Here is a 19,964-nt window from a genome sequence, read left to right on the forward strand (position 1 = left end):
TTAATATTCTACCTCCAATAATGGGTAGAATAAACCGAAGATTAATAATAGAGGATCTGAACATTATAAGCCAAATGGACCTAAACGACATATACAGAATATACATATATATATATATATATATATATATATATATATATATATATATAAACGACATATACAGAATACTCCACCCAACAACAGTAGGTTATAAATTCTTCTCAAGTACACATGAAATATTCTCCAGGGGAGACCACATGTTAGGCAACAAAACAAGTCTTAAACAATTGGATACAGAAATCATACAAAGTATGCTGACTGATCACAATGGAATGAAACCAGAAATCAATAGCAGAAGGAAAAAGTGGGAAATCCACAAATGTGGAAATTAACAGTACACTCTTAAATAACCAATGGGTCAAAGAACAAGTCAAAAAGGAATTTAGAAAGTATCTTGCGACAAATGAAAATAAGAAACACCAAAAGTTATGATATGAAGCAAAAGCAGTGCTAACAGGTAGATTTATAGCGGACATGAGCTAGTGAGAAAATGAAAGAAATGGAGATACATGACAGAGAACAGAAATGCAATAGGAAGAAATAAGGGACAAAACAATTTTTTGAAAAGATCCACAAAATTGATAAACTCTTAACTAGATTAACTAGAAAAGAAAGAGAGAAGACTCAAATAACTAGAATCAGAAAATAGGGACATTACTACTGATGCCACAGAAATTAAAAAGATGATAAGACTACCCTGACCAGGGGTGTCTGGGTGGCTCAGTCAGTTAAGCCTCTGCCTTTGGCTCAGGTCATGATCCCAGGGTCCTGAGACAGAGCCCCATGTTGGGCTCCCTGCTCAGCAGGGAGCTTGCTTCTCCCTTTCCCTCTGCCTGCTGCTCTGCCTGCTTGTTTATGTTCTCTCTCTGTCACATAAATAAATAAAATCTTTTAAAAAAAGAATACTCTGCACAATTATATACAAACAAATCAAATAACCTAGAAGAAATTGACAAATTCCTAGACACATACAACCTACCAGACTGAAGAAACAGACAATCTGAACAGACCAATAACTAGTTAGGAGGTTAAATCAGTATTCCAAAACCTACCACCACCAACAACCCCAGAACTAACTGGCTTCGTGGGAGAATTCTACCAAACATTTAAAGAATTAACAGCAATCCTCCTCAAACGCTTCCAAAAGCTAAAGTGGAGGGAACACTTCCAAGCTCATTCTTTTTTTTTTTTTTTTTTTTTTTTTTTTAAAGATTTATTTATTTATTTGACAGACAGAGATCACAAGTAGGCAGAGAGGCAGACAGAGAGAGAGGAGGAAGCAGGCTCCCTGCTGAGCAGAGAGCCCGATGCGGGGCTTGATCCCAGGACCCTGGGATCATGACCTGAGCCGAAAGCAGAGGCTTTAACCCACTGAGCCACCCAGGCGCCCCTTCCAAGCTCATTCTATAAGGTCAGTATTACTACTAAGATACCAAAGTCAAACAATGACACTACATAACACTTATGTAGTGTTGAGCACTGAGTAATATATAGAATTGTTGAATCACTATATTGTACATCTGAAACTAATGTAACACTATATGTTATCTGGACTGAAATTAAAATTTTAAAAAACTTAATAAAAATAAAACAAACAAAAAAACCAGTGATACTACAAGAGAAAAACACTTTGAGAAAACTACGGAAAAATATTACGAATATTAATACAAAGATCCTCCAGGGGCACCTGAGTGGCTCAGACAGATAAGCAGCTGACTCTTGATTTCAGCTCAGATCATGATCTCAGGTGTCATGGTACTAAGCCCCAGGTTGGACTCCATGCTCTGCAGGGAATCCGCTTCTCTCCCTCTCTCTGCCCCTCCCCCAGCTCATGCATGTGTGCTCACTCTCTCTCTCTCAAATAAATTAATTTACTAAAAATTATTTTTTAAAAAATCTTCCAAATACTAGCACACCAAATTTAATAGCACATTAAAAGAATTATACACCATGACCAAGGGGTATTTATTCATAGGATGTAAGGATGGTTCAACTCCACAAATCAATCAATGTGATGCACTACAGTAACAGAAAGAAGGGACAAAAGCACATGCTAATCTCAATTAATGCAGAAAAAGGATTTGGTAAGACTCAATACCTTTTCACAATAAAAATATTCAACAAACTAGGAATAGAAAGAATATACCTCAACATCATGAGGGCCATATATGAAAAACGCACCACTAACAACACACTGAATGGTGAAAGACTGAAAGCTTTTCCTATAATATCAGAAGCAAGGCAAGGATGCCCACTCTCACTACTCATACTCACATACTGGAAATCCTAGCCAGAGCAATTAGGCAAGAAAAAGAAATAAAGTGTAAAAGAAGTCAAATTATCTCTAGATGCAGATGACATGATCTCATGTGCAGAAAACCCTAGAGAGTACAAAAAAATTGCTAGAATAAATTGTTAGAATAAAAAGTTGCAGTATACAAAATCAACACACAAAAATCACTTCTGTCTGTACACTAGTAATGAACAATCCAAAAGGAAAATGAAGAAAACAATCCATCTACAATAGCATCAAAAAGAACAAAATACTTAATAATAAACCTAACTACCACGAATGTGAAAGACTTCTACACTGAAAACTGCAAAAAGGTTGCTGAAAATAATTAAAGAAGAAACAAATAAATGGAAAGACACCCCATGTTCATAAAATTTAATATGGTTAAGATCCCCAAACTACTTATTCAATACAAACCTTATCCAAATTCCCATAGCATTATTTGCATAAACAAAAAAAATTTCATCCTAAAATTCATATGGAATCTCAAAGGACTTCAAATAGTGAAAACAACATTGAAAAAGAACAAAGTTGAAGGATTCATACCTTCTCATTTCAAAATAAACTGTGATCAAAATGATATGATACTGGGGCGCCTGGGTGGCTCAGTGGGTTAAGCCGCTGCCTTCAGCTCAGGTCATGATCTCGGGGTCCCGGGATCAAGTCCCGCATCGGACTCTCTGCTCAGCAGGGAGCCTGCTTCCCTCTCTCTCTCTCTGCCTGCCTCTCCATCTACTTGTGATTTCTGTCAATAAATAAATAAAATATTTTTTTAAAAAAATGTCATACTGTCATAAATACAGACACACAGTCCAATGGAATAGAGAGCCCGGAAATAAACCCTTTCGTATATGATCAAATGAATATCGGCAAGCGTGCCAAGACCACTTAATGGGAAAAAGAGAGTCTCTTCAATAAATGATGCTGAAAAAAACTGGATATCCACATGCAAAAGAAGGAATTAGACTGGTATCTTACATCATAAACAAAAATAAGTTTAGACAGACTAAAGACTTAAACATAAGACACAAACCATAAAACTCAGAGAAGAAAATATTGGGGAAAAGCTCATGACATTGGATTTGACAATGATTTCTTGCATATGACACCAAAAACACAAAGCAAAAATATATAAATGGGACAATGTCAAACTTAAACATTTTAAAGGGAGCCTATGAAACAGGAAAAAATATCTGCAATCATGTCTCTGATAAGGTGTTAGTATTCAGAATATATGCAGAATCCTACAACCCAACAACAAAATATTAAAATCCCCAATTAAAAAATGGGCAAAGAAACAGACATTTCTCCAAAGATGATATACAAATGGCCAAAAAGCATATAAAAAGACATTCAACATCAAAACTCATCATCATAGAAATGCAAATTAAACCCACAATAAGATAGCATCTCACACCCACTAGGATGGCTGCTATCAAAAAACCCAGAAGATAACAGGTGTTGGTAAGGCTATAGAGAAATGGAACACTTGTGCACTGTTGGTTGAACACTAATGTGGCCACTACAGAAAACACTATGGAAATTCCTCAAAAAACTACCACATGAGGGCTGAGTCAGTTAAGTGTCCTACTCTTGATCTGAGCTCAGGTCTTGATCTCAGGGTGGTGAGCTTCAGCTCTGTTTAAAAAAAAACAAAAATACTACCATATGCTCCAGCAACACTACCTCTGGATATATAACCAAAATAACTGAAAGGAAGGTCTTGAAGAAGTATTTGCAAAACCATGTGTATAACAGCACTATTCCCAAGTCAAGAGATGAAAGCCACCCAAATGTCCATTGATGGAAATATAAAGAAAATGTGGTGTGGAGACGCCTCGGTGGCTCAGTTGGTTAAGCGGCTGCCTTCGGCTCCGGTCATGATCCTGGCATCCTGGGATCGAGTCCCACATCAGGCTCCTTGCTCGGCAGGGAGCCTGCTTCTCCCTCTGACTCTGCCTGCCACTCTGCCTGCCTGTGCTCGCTCGCTCTCTCTCTGACAAATAAATAAATAAATTCTTTAAAAAAATAAAAAATATGGTGTGTACCTACAGTGGAATATTATTCAGCCTTAAAAAGGAAGGTAATTTTTTTTTAAAGGACTTTATGTTTAAGTAATCTCTACAGCTAACCTGGGGCTGTAGAGCAACCTGAGATCAAGAGTCCCACACTCTACTGAGCCAGCCAGACGCACCAAAAAAAAGAAAGTAATTCTGACACAGGCTACAACGCAGATGAAACCTGAGGACGTTGTGCTAAGACAACATAAACCAGACAGGAAATTCATAGGAACCAGAAGTAGAATGTGGTAACAAGAGGCTGAGAAGGGGGGAAAAAGGAGAGTTGTCCTTATGGGTATAGAGTGGCAGAATCCCAACATTAAAAAGTTCTGGAGATCTATTTCATCAGTGAACTGTACATTTAAAAATGGCTAAAATGGTGAACTTTTGTTATTTTTTTTACCACAATAAAAAAACATCCCTAATATCACTCATAAACACAGACACAAACGTCCTTAACAAGATATAAGCAAACGGAGGCCAACAACACATAGAAAGGATTTTAACAAGGGAAAGTGTGGCATTTTGACAGCTGCCAAGTGCCACGCCCCTCTGCCAGGGCATCCCCCACCAGCAGCCCTCAAGGACAGGCCAGGGAATGCTGCCCTGGGCTGCAGCGCTGCAGGGAGGCTCTGACAACAGCCACTCGCCACCCACCAGAATGCACCACTACCTGCCACAGCCCCCGCCAAGAGCAAGTCCAGGGCTGCGTAATCCCAGAACCCCCTCCAAAGGCTCAGCTCATGTGACAGGCTCAGGTGGAGAAAAGGGGACCTAGGCCGTGACCCCTAGAGCGCAGACGCAGGCTGAGAAGGTGAGGTTCTTTCTGAGTGTTTCTAAGGAACCAGAGGGGTGCTGCAGGGAGCTCTGTGCTCCTTTGGAGGTTTCACACACCATTCTGGAACACAGCTCTCTGTGCAGAAAACAAGTAGCATGGATTCTCTAGGCTTTAAGTTCTTCAGCTGGAAAATTCGGTGATTGGTTCCTGCTGGCTCTGGTAGGCAAACAAGTCTGAAATACACATTCCAGACCCTCAAAAGGGCTGAGTCTCCCCTTCTTCTTTCTCCCTCCAGATACTCAACCCATGCCCCTGGGGCACTGGTCCTATCTTTACTGTGATGCATTCCATTCATCCATTTCTAACATACCTGGCGGGGAAGCTTATTTAGTGACCTCAGATAATCTTTGTCCAGAATACAATTTCCAAGTGCATTCCCGAAACTTCTAAGGGTAAGAAAAAAAAAAAAGAAAGAAAGAAAGAACGAAACAGGTTGAGAATGATTATGTGTCAATATCAGAGAACATAGTTAACAGTTACAACATTTGTGGCAAGGTGCTTCTCCACTGCGGCAGAGGAGATGGACCTCAGTATACATGCAGAGACACTTCTTGGGCACCTGCCACTTTCAGGCACTGTATGAGGGTCTCAGTACAGCATGTGGCACAGCAGTCACCAGTCTCTGCCCCCAACAAGAGGCAGGGAAGTCCAAAAGACTAAGAAAACATTTGCAAAACCCCATGAGTTACCTCCTGCCATTCTTTTTTCAGGGGCGGTTCCAATTCCCCAGTAATAGTGGGCAACTCACTTAGGGCACACCATCCTCCATGCCTGAAGTTCTTTACTTGGAACATCTGGCCTCCCGCACAGGTTAGAGCACCTCAAGTTTTTAATGTAGGTTCATTACATGTGTGTTTTAATTCACGTCAATTCTCAAAGGCCATGTATGACCTCCCAAAAAAAGTGTAAAAAAAAACAACAAACAAAACCCTGTTCTATGCACCTTAGTTGTACATACCCAAGGCAACACTGTTTAGGTGTTTTAAAGAGAATGGGAAAGCGATCTCTGTCCTCGTGTGGAAAGGTTTCCAAGACACACAACTGAGATGGGGGTGAGCAAAATCAAGTACAGAGTAGAGAATATAGTATTCTTTTTTTTTTTTTTTAGATTTTATTTATTTATTTGAGAAAGCACGAGTGGGGTGAGGGGCAAAGGAAGAAGCAGACTCCCCACTGAGGAAGCCTGATGTGGGACTTGATTTTGGGACTCCAGGATGGTGACCTGAGCCAAAGGCAGATGCTTAACCCACTGAGCCACCCAGGTGCCCCGCGAATGTAGTATTCTAACACTTGTTCTCAAAGAAGGGAGACCTAAGCATAAAGAACCACAGGGAAAATTCAAAGTGTAGGAAACAGGGCTGACAGGGACAAGGAGGGAGTGAGGCTTGGGTTATTACAACTTTTTGTACCACGTGAATGAATTGTCTCACAACTGACGCAGGTTAGACTCCAGCCCTCGTGCTCACCTCAGCGCCCGCTTCAGCCCGTCTGTCACGGCCTCCTTCCTGGCCTTCTCCAAAGACAAGGCTTTTGACTTAAGGCCCTCGCTGACACCGTAGCCCACATCTTCATGATATGAACCATCCTACAGGTAGAAAAGGAGTTCAGAGTCCAACGTGAAGAGCTGCAGTTGTGTCCTGGCTCCACAGCTCTCCTCACCCTCAAGGGCATTTGCGCCAGGGCACACAAAACCTGGGCGCCTTGCTAAAGGGCACACGGGCACAGAGAGCTGGAACAGAATTCATTTCTAGTGTTATGTCCTTGACCTGATCTGCCTGGAAATGTACAAGACAATTCTCTGTACCCACTTACAAGTGCACATAAAAAAGGCACATAGCTAACCCACCCTAAATCTTCCTAAGGTTCACTGCCCCAAGGTATAAAAACCTCTGGGACATGAAACAAAAGAAAAATGTGAAATACTGTATTTAACAGACTCTTAACGATTGGCTAGCAAATCAAAAAATCTTTTCACAGGTCAGGTGGTATCCATTTCCTGGCTTTCATCAAAAATGAAGGTATACCTGATCAAATTATTAGCTGACAGAGAACCAAATGTAATTTTGGATAGCACTCTGATTTCTGAGATATAACTCAGAAAGCTTATTCAAAGAAATGGTGATACTGCAACAAAATTCTCTCCATTCCCAGTTTATTTATGTGAGTAAGGTTTCTCAGTTTTGTTTTGTTTTTTTTTTTAACTTATTTGTCAGAGGGAGAGAGACATGGCACAAGCATGGGGAGCAGCAGACAGAGGGAGAAGCAGGCTCCCCGCTGAGCAGGGAGCCCGATGCAGGACTCAATCCCAGGACCCTGGGATCATGACCTGGGCCCAAGGCAGACACTGAACTGACTGAGCCACCCAGGTGTCCCAAGTACTATTTATAAAAATAAGAAGTGAGAATAGAATTAATGCTGAATGTTCTATCTAGGAAAAAGTAATATCAGGGCGCCTGGGTGGCTCAGTGGGTTGAGCCGCTGCCTTCGGCTCGGGTCATGATCTCAGGGTCCTGGGATCGAGGCCCGCATCGGGCTCTCTGCTCAGCAGGGAGCCTGCTTCCCTCTCTCTCTCTGCCTGCCTCTCCATCTACTTGTGATCTCTGTCAAATAAATAAATAAAATCTTTAAAAAAAAAAAAAAGTAATATTAAACTATGGAAATACAAACCACCCAGAAAGACCAGAAAGAAAAAAAAAGCTTAATCCATCTCATTAAGAAATGCATTTTCCATAAAAATTTATTTTTATTAAGTATATAAATTTTGATGTAGTTATTTTGTCCCCCTCATAGACCCAACTGACTGATCAATTGTGTTAGTAATACCTGTAACAGTAATTCAATCCAGAAGAAATTTTTTAAAATTTAGAGCCTTAAGGTCACTGAAAATTTACCCCCCAAAATTACATTTATATGCCCATACATACACACACACACACACACACAGGAATATGCTAAGGTTATTAATAAAAATAATATTACATGTGTTCATGTAATATATATACATAATATATATTCCCAACATATATTTTGTTTATACATGTATATGGACAAAAGCCAATGGGGAGACAGAATGGAAATATCAGTTTGAGAAGAAAAAAATGTAAAATTTCTCATGACTAAAGAATAGCTTGCTCATGTATTTTTTTAAGTGGATCATAGTATTTAATCGTTTATGATATTTAAAATACATTGATACAGGGCGCCTAGGTGGCTCAGTGGGTTAAAGCCTCTCCCTTCAGCTCAGGTCATGATCCCAGGGTCCTGGGATCAAGTCCTGCATCGGGCTCTCTGCTCAGCAGGAAGCCTGCTTCCTCCTCTCTCTCTGCTTGCCTCTCTGCCTACTTGTGATCTGTCAAATAAATAAATAAAATAAAATACATTGATACATTTTAAAAAGATGTAACAAGAAAAGAAATGTGAAATAACAGGGACTGAGAATACACTTATCCTGATGAGTCGTGAAAAATGTATCGAAGTGCTGAATCACAATATTGTACACCTGACACCTATATACCACTGGGTGTTAATTACACTTGAATAAAAAAAGGAAGAGAAAGATGTAACAGATTTTAGAGTGTCAAATTTTACAATACACTAAAAAACATACCGTTGTAACTACAGGTTTCCCCTGCTATCCGAAAGTAGAACGAACATTCTCATAAAACCTTCCGTAAGCCAAAATAGTATAAAGCAAAGAATTGCCATTAATTTATATGGAAAAATCTCTCAGCATTCCCAGATCCAAAAAATAACCAGTTATGCTTTTCTGATAACATAAGGACACATCTTGCTAATGGATGCACACAATAAATGGAGCTAGAGCACAGATGCTCACGGACAGAGCTCAAAGCCCTGGCAGCTCGATGCCAAGATGGTGAGTGTAGTTCCCAGGGATGGACTCAGCGGGGCCCCTCTTGCCACCAAGGTGTGCTTTTTTTCATAGAAGTGAAAATCCTCTCTAGATTGCTTTCAGTTAAGGGAAAACAGGTACCAGCATAGGTTTTCATAAAAGCAAAGGGGTGCAGTGCAAACTTTTGAAATGCAGAGGACTTACAGTGCATTTGTACTTATGGTGAAACCTTTTAGGTGTCAACTTAAAATGTACAGGAAACACGCATTTTTCAGCATTCATTTAGGTTGCACGTGAGTAAGAATGTCTAAGGAACACTGGCTGAGCCCCAGCTCTCTAGGCCCAGTCCAGAGAATTCTCTACCTGCTCATTCTCTGTCACCACCCACCCGGCCCTTGGAGGCAGCGGGTCTGCTCCATCACCCTCACCTTCAACTGGACTCTCACAAACGCACAGACTCCCACGTAGAACTTGCCATTGTTAAGGTCAACAAAATCTAGGAGTGGGAAAGAGAACCAATTGAAGAGGATACTGACCCCTGTGCCTCACCCATATTCCTCCTACCAGCAACAAAATACACCGACATCCTCACCCACAAAATACTCTCATCAGAAATTTGCACCAAAGTAAAGGAAATTAAGTCACCATTGCCAGGAAACATACTCACCCACATTCTGCTGTGTGATGGAGTGTGCCCAGCCGTTGTAACCGAACATCTCATTGGCCAGATTAATTACCCTGTGACCCTCAATGTAACATACCTGGGAAGAGAAATTAAAGGCAGAGGGGGGAGCTGGTTAAAAGTCCCTGCCATACTAAATGAGAATCAAAATTTACTTAACTTACTCCTTACCAGCTTTTTTGGCAAAACTGCCCTTTAACATTCCAGGAAAATTCTCAGTGAATTGATTTCAAAGATCTTCCAGAAGGAACCAGTTAGAACTAGTGTTTTGTCTTGGGGGAGGGATTAGACTCAGAGTAGAAAGATACCCACTCACCTAGCAGTTTCCAAAACTCACAGCTTCCAAAAATTACAAGTCTCAGGCTGACATATATTATAGGAGACCAAAAATATACATATAAAATTAGAAGCAAAGGGCAAAAGAAACATTTTAAAAAGATGATATAAATATCTCAAGATGGAAGACAACACTTGGGTGGCTTCAGATGACGATGCCAGCTGGAACCCATCCCCTCCCAAAGACACTAGGAAACATCTAGCAACAGTGAGCAGGAGACCTTCTGAATCCATGAGGACCCAGAGAGGGAGAAAGATCCTCTGAGTAGCCAGCTAGAGGGGCACCCACTTCTCAAGCATGTCATCTCTCCTACCCTCTGGCCTCCTCCAGCCATGCGGCTACTGATGTATTCCGGGCCCAGCCTCTGCCTCAGAGCGTTCTGGATGGCCTGGTACTCATCTGCTGTGTACTGATACTGCAATCCAGAAAAGGAAAAATTAAACTGACATTACCCCATTCCTATGCCAGCAAGTATCCAGACCCTGTTACAATCTTAAAAAGTATTGAGGGCCCTAAGAGCTCTTGTTTACATGGGTTTTATCTACCAATACTAGGAATTAAAACTGAGAAACTTCTAAGGCACACTTTCCATAAGCCATCAGAGCAGTATCCCCCCAGGCTGTGTGTGCTCTGCAGAGTCTCACTGTTCACTTGTAAGAGAATGAAAAGGAAAAGGCAAGAAGTTTTTTAGTATTATTATGGAATCTTTTTGACCCCGTGGACTCGGGAGAGGTCTGGTTGACCCCAGGGGTCACTGGGCCCCATTTTGAGAGGCATTGCCCTAGGTGTCACCACCCTCCTGACAAAATTTTCTCGAGTCAGAATTGGTAAACTGAAAAGTGCCACCTCAGAGTCTGTATATGACATTTATGCCCACAAGGTAGCAGGAGACATACCTCTTCTCTAGTTCAACACTTTTCCATCCTATACATACATAAATATACCACTACTTATTTGACTACTGTTCCCTTGGTAGTTTCCCCCTTGTCCTATTTAAATGAAATAAATTGGGGGTGCCTGGGTGGCTCAGTGGGTTAAGCCTCTGCCTTCAGCTCAGGTCATGGTCTCGGGGTCCTGGGATCGAGCCCAGCATCGGGCTCTCTGCTCAATGGGGAGCCTGCTTCCCCCTCTCTCTCTGCCTGCCTCTCTGCCTACTTGTGATGTCTCTCAGTCAAATAAATAAATAACATCTTTTTTAAAATATAAATAAATAAATGAAATAAATTTTCACAAACAGATCTATGGTAAAGACAAAGATGGACTCGAGGGGACAAAGCAAGAATCTCTTTTACACGTACAGAATATTGCCACAAAGAATAGGACACTGGAATCCTTGAAACTGGGTGAAATGTAGACAGGAGTGATGGGGAAAGAGCAAGACTTTGCATTCACATACAGTCTACGTTTCATTTTGAATGCTATGCCATATGAATATGTAATGTATCAAAAAAATAAACAAAAGGTAAATCTCAATGTAATCCCCAGTACTACAAGATGCTACAGTTCCATGATGCCCTGAGAGTTCCTCAGAGTCCCAAATAATGCACGGAATGGAAAACCCACTGACCGTAAATAGTTTCCACGTACATGATTATGCCCTACAAACTACTTTCTCCTACCTTTTCACTTAACCTCATTCTTCCCAGATATGGAAAACACAGTTACCTGTCCGAAGCATAACACGGAGTTGCCGCCAGCCACAGGATGGTTGCCACGGGCTCCAAGAACTGCTTCCTCGGTCCCAGACATGTTGATTCCAGGTGACCTCTATAAAAAGAGAAAATTTAAAAAGATCTCAAAGAATGCTGAAGGTAAAAAGCAAGAGCCTCCACACAAAATCAGACTAAAGCATCCAAATGTAGTATCCTACAAGTCGATTTACTTAACACTTAATGTGGGTTTTGTTTTGTTTTTTTTAGATTTTACTTATTTATTTGACAGAGACAGAGAAACAGTGAGAGAGGGAACACAAGCAGGGGGAATGGGAGAGGAAGAAGCAAGCTTCCCTCTGAGCAGGACCCCAATGTGGGACTCGAACCCAGGAACCTGGGATCATGACCTGAGCCACGAAGGCAGATGCTTAACAACTGAGCCACTCAGGCACCCCAATGCTTTTCTTGTAAGCACTGCCCCAATCAAGGACTAAGTTCCTCAGTGCTTAGCGATCATCCAACATGGCACTAAAAATCCTTCTATCTTTCTGTTAAAATTCTGGCTAGGGTTGGGGTGCCTGGCTGGCTGAGTCCACAGAGCATGCGACTCTTGATCTCAGGGTCATGAGTTCAAGTCCCACATTGGGCAAGGAGCCTACTTAGAAAAACAAACCATAAAATGTTCATTAGGTGTTATTTAAGGTGATTTTTTAATTATAACGCATTATAATTGCAATGTTTATAATTGAAAAAGTCAAAATTACAAAAACACTCCAAGGGAGAGTAATCAATCAACTCATTACTACCTCATATATGAACAACATGATTCTGGCTTCAGTGGGGTCAAAAAGAGAAGTATAAGCCAGGGGTGCCTAGGTGGCTCAGTCATTAAGCAACTGCCTAACTCAGGTCAGCTCAGGTCATGATCTCAGTATCCTGGGATCAAGCCCCATACTGGGCTCCCTGCTCAGTAAGGAAGCTGCTTCTCCCTCTCCCTCTGACTTTCCCTGTGCTTGTGTTCTCTCTCTTTCTCTCTCTCTCAAATAAATAAATTAAATATATATTTTTTTAAAGTAAAAGCCACAATAACTCACCTGCTTTCCAGGAGCTGGTAGGAGACTAAAAGGAAAGTTAAAGACCAAGAGATGGCAGTGTGGATGGCCCTAATATTCAGGAAGAATAAAGCATTAGACCAGTTAGGTCTTTTGCAGCATCAGCATCACCTGGGAACTTATTAGAAATGCAAATCGCCAGGTCCTACCCTAGACCTCCTGGATCAGAAACTAAAGGCAAAGCTGAGGAGTTAGTGCTTGCCCAAGTCCACCATGTGATTCTGACCCCGCCTCAAGTTTGGGAGCCAGTGCATTAGACTGAGACTATGCAAATGTACAGTCCATTAGTAAACAGAATTACCCTCAGAAGCAGCATTTGCCACTGGCTGACCCACTACCTGACTATCCCTACACCTGTCTCAGATCAGATGGATTCAGTGCTGGGCCCCAGCCTTTCTGTCCCTTTCCAGAGTTCAAGACATGGAAGCGAGGACATGGTGGGTCCTCCGGTGTGAAATTCCGGATTTCCTGGCTCTTCCAGTAGAAGCCATGATCAACTGTGCTAACAGCACAGGAGCCAAAAAATCTGCAGATGATCTTGGCGAGGGGGATCAGGGGCTGAACAGGCTTCCTGCTGCTGGTGGGGGTGACATGGTGACCACCACAGTGAAGGAAGGCAAACCAGAGCTCAGAAAGAAGGTATATCCAGCAGGTAACTGGACAACGGAAGTCCCTACTGGTGAGAAGCTGGTGTGTTTCTCTCTTTGGAAGATAACATGGGGGTCACAGAAAACAGTAAAGGCAAAATGAAAGGTCTGCTTTCACAGGACCAGTTGCAAAGGAGTGCGCACACGTGCGGCCCGGGAGACTGCAGCCGCTGGGGGTAGCACTGCAGGATTCTTTGGTGTTCACAAAAAATGAAAATTTATTTGCTCCCAATAGTTGCCTTCCTGTTCTTTACTACAGGTCACCTTTCTTGACACCACCTGACCCTTGCCTCCTTTAGTAAAATGAAATTGCTTGGTGCAAACTGGCTGTGGGTATGTGCAGAATAAACAGTACTTGACAAAAAGAAAAAAAAAAGTGTTGTGCCTCAGCACACTAGTATGCTGTAGTCTTCAGGTTATTTGCTAACAGTAAAACTACAAATCTAGGAATGCCCGGTGGCAGAACATTCCCCACCACACCACAATACAGCGTTTGGGGGCTCAAGTTCCAAAGGTCGGTTTCTGGCAAATACCCAGTAGGTGCTTGACGAAGGGAAAAATCCTACATCTCTCTAAATGATGTCCTCTCATCTAGAAAACGGACATAGTAATAATACCTGCATTTCCTACGGGTTCTGTCAAGATTACCACGATACTGCATGAAAACTGCATTAGAATAGTGCACACAGGAAGTATTGAAAGGTTAGCTATTGCTAAGTGCGTCTTACCTTTCTTACTGTAGTATGACAAAAATGCAAAAAATCATTTAAATGATCACAAAACATTACATTTCAACTAAGAACAATTAACTATTTCTAACCTGGCACTAAGAAAGTAGAAGAGTGACATATACTAGGTTAATTAATAATTAGTGTCTAAAATTGTTACAACAGGGCCATCTGCCTGGCTCTGTCAGAAGAGCATGTGACTCTTGATCTCAGGGTGGTGAGTTCAAGCCCCAGCCCCAGATTGGGGGTAGAGATTATTTAAATAAATAAATAAACTTCTAAAAAAATTGTTAAAACAGAATCACTGTATTATACACCTGAAATTAATATTACACTGTATGTTAACTAACTATATTTAAATAAAAACTTGAAAAAAAAAGAAACACTTCACACATACTGGGATAGCTACAGTAAAAAAGAATAACCAACATTAGCAAGGATGTGGAGAAACCGGAACATACACAGACACACACACAATCTGTTAAAACAGGTTGGGTGCCCGGCTGGCTCAGCCAGTAGAACACTCAACTCTTGATCTCAGGTTGTGAGTTTGAATCCCACGCTGGGCACAGGGATTACTTAAAAAACAAAAAACAAAAACAAAAAAAACCTTAAAATTGTTGCAATAGGAAATAGTGGAATAAGGACCATATTTAGAACACAACTATGGGGTCCCTGGGTGGCTCAGTCATTACGCATCTGCCTTTAATAAAAAGAAAAAAAATTGAAGACCTATTATATAAAGCAGAGGTCTGCAAACCTTCTCTTTAAAGTGCCAGATAGTATTTTAGGTTTTGCAGACTATATGGTCTCTGTCACACCTATGTAACTCTGGCATTTTAGTGTGGAAGCAGCCACAGATGATATGTAAACAAATGGGTGTGGTTGTGTCCCAGTAAAACTTTATCACAAAAAGAAGTGGCAGATTTGGTCCACAGGCCACAGTGTACCAACCCCTGCTATAAAGCACACTTTGAACGTTAGAGTCAGATATGGTTCAATATCACCCTCCATCCAACACGTTAAGTTGGACAATTACTCAAACTTTCTGTGTTTCAATTTCCTCATCTGTAAAGGGGAATATTATTAAAATCAACCTTATAAATGTATCATATTAAAATGATGGGATAAGAGACGCTGGGTGGCTCAGGCAGTTAAGTGCTGGTCTTTGGCTCAGGTCGCGATCCTGGAGTCCCAGATCAACCACCGCTGGGCAGCAGGGAGTCTGTTTCCCTCTCTTCCTCTGCTCCTCCCCCAGCTCGGGTTCGTTCTCACTCACTCCCTCTCTCAAATAAATAAATCTTTAAAAAATAAAATGTGATAATAACAGCACCCAGCAGAAATCATCACTAGATACAAGAAAGTTGTAGGGGAGATTTATAAAGTCTCAAATGAGCACCTGTCCACTTATTTGTTAAAAAAAACAAAGGGAAATACACTGGGAATATACCCAAAGCCACTGAGCTACACACTTAAAAATGGTTAAAAATATGGGGCGTCTGGGTGGCTCAATCGTTAAGAGTCTGCCTTCAGCTCTGGTGGTGATTGGGATCGAGCCCCACATCTGGCTCCCTGCTCAGTGGGAAGCCTGCTTCTACCTCTCCCACTCCCCCTGCTTGTGTTCCTCTCACTGTCTTTCTGTCAAATAAATAAATAAAATATTTAAAAAAAAAAAAAGGTTAAAAATTTGTTATGTATATTTTGCCACAATAAAAAAAAAGAGGTAAAATAACACAATGAAGGTTTATATTCCTTCAGGTACCCAGTCTGGTGGCCCTGCCCAACCGGTGGCTGTGTCATCTAAGCACATGTGACCTCCAAGGTCATCACTGCAAGGGAAGAAAGAGTTGTTAAAGTCACACGGGTTCATAGCTGCCTTAGGCCAGAAGCGATATGCATCACTTCTGGTCACAGTTCACTGGACAGAACTTGTCACAAGGCTCCCACTTAATGGCAGTGGAGGCTAGAAGTATAAGAAAGCATTTGGTGAGTACTGTCTCTTTCATCTGCTTTCCCCACTCCAGTGTGAGCCCTTAGAAGGCAGGAGATTCTTGATTCTTCTTGGCCCCTCAGTGAGCAGCATGGTAACCTGTTCCCCCTAAGGGGTCAGGAAGGGAAGCATTCATTGGGTGAGTGATTAAGTGAATGAATGGATGGATGGATGGATGATGAAGTACATAGTGTAGGATACAGAGACAAAGTATATTTTTTAATTCCTTAGAAACTGATTTTATAAGGCAAGAGTTATATTTCTCACACTTCAAAAGCAACTTGCTATTTTTCTAAACAATATCTTAGAAGAGTCAACCTTTTATCACAGAAAAGGACAATTTCATCTCTGCCCACAAAGTAAAACATGGAATCATTTTTTTTTCCCCTGCCAGTTACTATTTGAGAAAAAGCTGACTGCCTTCCTTTCTAAAACTGTCTACAATCATTTTCCCATTATAAAATTACAACATCTTTATTATAGAAAGCTTTACACATATATCAAAAAATATGGAAGGAAGTAAAATTTGACTGGATCACCACCAACAACAGAAAACTCTTTTTCCTGTATGTGATCAAGTTCATGTATGTTTTGTGTGTGTGTGTATGTGCACACTTGCTAAACAAAAATCTGGAGTCTTCCACATTTATCAGGCATATCTTATGCAGCACCTCAAATCTTCTTGGCCTTGCTGATATCTGAGGCCCTTGACTACTTTTTCTACCCCGGTTGCCATGAGATAGACCAAATACGCATTGAGTTCTAACTGAATGCACAGAGGCACGACCACCAGTCCCTCACCTCCTGCTCATGCCATTTGCCTCTCACTCCCTCCCGGGGCTCCCCTCTCACCTTGAAGGTGTGATAACCTGTGGGACCCACCTGATGCCCACACATGCACAATCTGGAAATCTGAGGGAGGGAATACAGCATGCGGCAAACCTTTTACCGATGAGATATAGAAGCTGAGGGTTAAATTCTTCTCCCTCCTTTCTTTGGTGGGAAGCCCCCAGGGGGCTGTCCTGGGATACAGACTTCATACATGCTTCTGAGAGACAGCATTAAGAGATCAAGCAGTCAGTTGTACTTGTTAATCAAGGGGTGGCCAGCTTGGAAATGTCCCCTTGAAATGACTTAATCTTCCTTCTCTCCTCAATCTCCCTTTCCTCACTTCTGCTTCCTGAAGAAATCATAGCACATAAGGTTTTGCCTCAAGTCTAGATTCTGGGGTTCCCAGGTATAGAGATACCATGGACACTCTGCTAACTATCCCTTCAGCTCTTACCACAATCGTGCACCTAGGCCTAACTGCCAAATGCCAACATTTGTATCTCTTTATCTGAGGGCCTTTTTTGGCATCCAGGGCCCATTTTGTGCCTGTTCATGGTACACTGGAAGCACCAGAGAACCGATGCCCTTGGGAGCAGCCCTCCACTACTGACTGATGGGAGCTGGTATTTAAAGACCCTAGATCTCTTAGCCACTTTGTGAGATAACACTGAGCTGTGAGTTCTACATTGGCTTGAGTTTCCCAGTGAAATTAGGTTTGGTTGCCCACTAGTGGTAACTGGCGTGGCCATGCACCTCACCCTCTGATAAATGCCCTTTCTTTCCTGTCTCACTCCCCTCACCTCTACCGCACATCCTGGGCTCTTCTCTCAGATAAGCTACGTATGTTTGAAGAAAAATATAGGGGAAGCAAAAGATACCTTTACAATGGAGAAATCTAGTAGATGCTACCTTAATCAGGTAATCAAACATAATGTCGCCAGTGATAGTCCCATCATAAGCTCCCTGATGGATATACTAAAAAGGTCACAACGTCACTTAAGGAGTATTTCTACCAATTTAATCATGACTCTAATCAAGAGGAAATAATTAGACAAGTTGAAACCTCTAACATTTGGATTCACACCATGTCAATGTCTTAAAAAGGAAAACAAAGGAGGGTATGTGCTTTGGTGAGTGCTGTGAAGTGTGTAAACCTGGTGACTCACAGACCTGTACCCCTGGGGCTAATAATACATTATATCTTTATAAAAAAATTTTTTTAATTACTTAAAAAATAAATAAATAAAACAAAGCAAAATATAGAATAAAATAAAACAAAGCAAATGAACTCTTCTAGATCAAGAGATTAAAGACACACAACATACAACAACTACAACTACATTGTGGTTCTTTGAAAGGATTTTAGATCGGGGAAAAAAAAACTGTAAAGGATAGTCTAGAGGGGATTCGGATGATGGACTGCATATTATTCAAATGCATTGCACTGTTGTTAAATTTGCATCAGAGTTATGTAAGAGGATGATCTTGTCCTTAGGAGATATATGATGAAGTAGTGGAGTGAACTGCCATGTTTTCTGCAACTTACTCTCAAATCAATCAACTAATAAAATGTGTGTGTGCACACACATGCACAAAGAGGAGGAGAGGAAGATAAAGTAACAAATTTATGAATCTAAGTGAAGGATATGCAGGCAATCCTTGTATAACTTTTCTGAAAGCTTCAAATGTTTCAAAATAAAATGTTAGGAAAGACTTTCTGCACAGCCACAGTTAGGGCAGCTATATAAATCCAAATATCCCAATACAACCAATGCAGACCAAAAAGAGGAACAAATAAAACCACAAATATCCTGTATCTTCTAATATAATGAGAAGACTGAAAATACTACAAGCTTCAAATTGCCTGAAATTAGAAAAAATAAACACCAACTTCTGGTGGAGATATTTCTCAAATGCACATCTTAACTCTTCAAAGAGAGGAAGGAGGGACATGGATGGGAAGAGAAATGCACAGGAGAGAGAGGAGGATAGAGAGCCAAAGATGGAACTAAAATTGCTTCCAGAAGATAACCTACACGAAGAATGAAGATACTGACAGAGTTCTGGTAGGTCAGAGCAGTCCATGAAAAAAAGCATATACACTACTCAAGGAGGCAATCTTGGAAAGCCCGTATTTCCGGGGAGAAGAGGGCAAAAAAGAATGAGGTGCCTTTTGAAATGACACTGTGAAGAACAGAGAGGGCAGAGTATAGATCCTACAAGACAAGAGAAAATTCAAAATCAGAGGACATATAACCATGTCCCTTTTTTGGCTTTTTTGCCTTCTAATAAAGAAACCATACTCACTACACTTCCAAAAGAATAGGAACTGTTCTTGAACTAGGAATTGATAAACCATCTATCAATCCTGTTCACAAAATACAAAATTAAAGACAAAAAAGAGTCAATGAACTTAAAGATGGTGCCATAGAAATTATATAATCTGAAAAGGAGAAAAAGACAAACTGAAAATAATGAGAGTCTCAAGGTCCTGTAGAATAATATAAAAACAGCTAACACAAATATAATTGAAGTCCCAAAAAAAGAGGTTAAAGCCAATGGAAAACAAAACAGTACCAAAAAAAATTAATGACTTGGAATTTCCTAAATTGGGTGACAGGCATAAATTTATAGATTTAAGGTTAGAAAACCTCAAGAAGAATAAAAACAAAGAAAATCACACCTAGACACACTGTAGGCAAACTGCTGAAAAAAATAAATAAAGAGAAAATCTGGGAAGCAGTCAAAGAAAAATGGCCCATTATATACAAAATAACAATAAAAATGATGACTCCATCTTACATTAGAGTTAAAAAGGCATAATTAGGAATAAATTTAATGAAAGATATATAAGATCTTCCCACTAAAAACTACAAACAGATATGAAGTTGAGAGGCAACGTGGG

At 40.8% G+C, this 19,964-nt stretch overlaps 1 protein-coding gene across 4 annotated transcripts in view; it reads right to left on the reverse strand.

The window, feature by feature from the left end:
• Positions 1 to 19,964, reverse strand: part of RAD52 (RAD52 homolog, DNA repair protein) — a 37,690-nt gene that overhangs the window by 11,663 nt on the left and 6,063 nt on the right. For 2 of the 4 annotated variants that reach the window (XM_059403873.1, XM_059403874.1), the window contains 6 exons: positions 11,765 to 11,866; positions 10,413 to 10,514; positions 9,748 to 9,841; positions 9,509 to 9,576; positions 6,697 to 6,815; positions 5,541 to 5,616 (listed from right to left, as the gene is read on the reverse strand). In XM_059403873.1, the coding sequence (XP_059259856.1) occupies positions 5,541 to 5,616; positions 6,697 to 6,815; positions 9,509 to 9,576; positions 9,748 to 9,841; positions 10,413 to 10,514; positions 11,765 to 11,848 (543 nt within the window). In that variant the 5' untranslated portion in view covers positions 11,849 to 11,866. The remainder of the gene's footprint in view (positions 1 to 5,540; positions 5,617 to 6,696; positions 6,816 to 9,508; positions 9,577 to 9,747; positions 9,842 to 10,412; positions 10,515 to 11,764; positions 11,867 to 19,964) is intronic. The other 2 variants (XM_059403876.1, XM_059403877.1) reach the window with 2 other exon arrangements.

This window comes from Mustela nigripes, chromosome 6, assembly GCF_022355385.1.
Source record: "Mustela nigripes isolate SB6536 chromosome 6, MUSNIG.SB6536, whole genome shotgun sequence".
NCBI lineage: Eukaryota > Metazoa > Chordata > Mammalia > Carnivora > Mustelidae > Mustela > Mustela nigripes.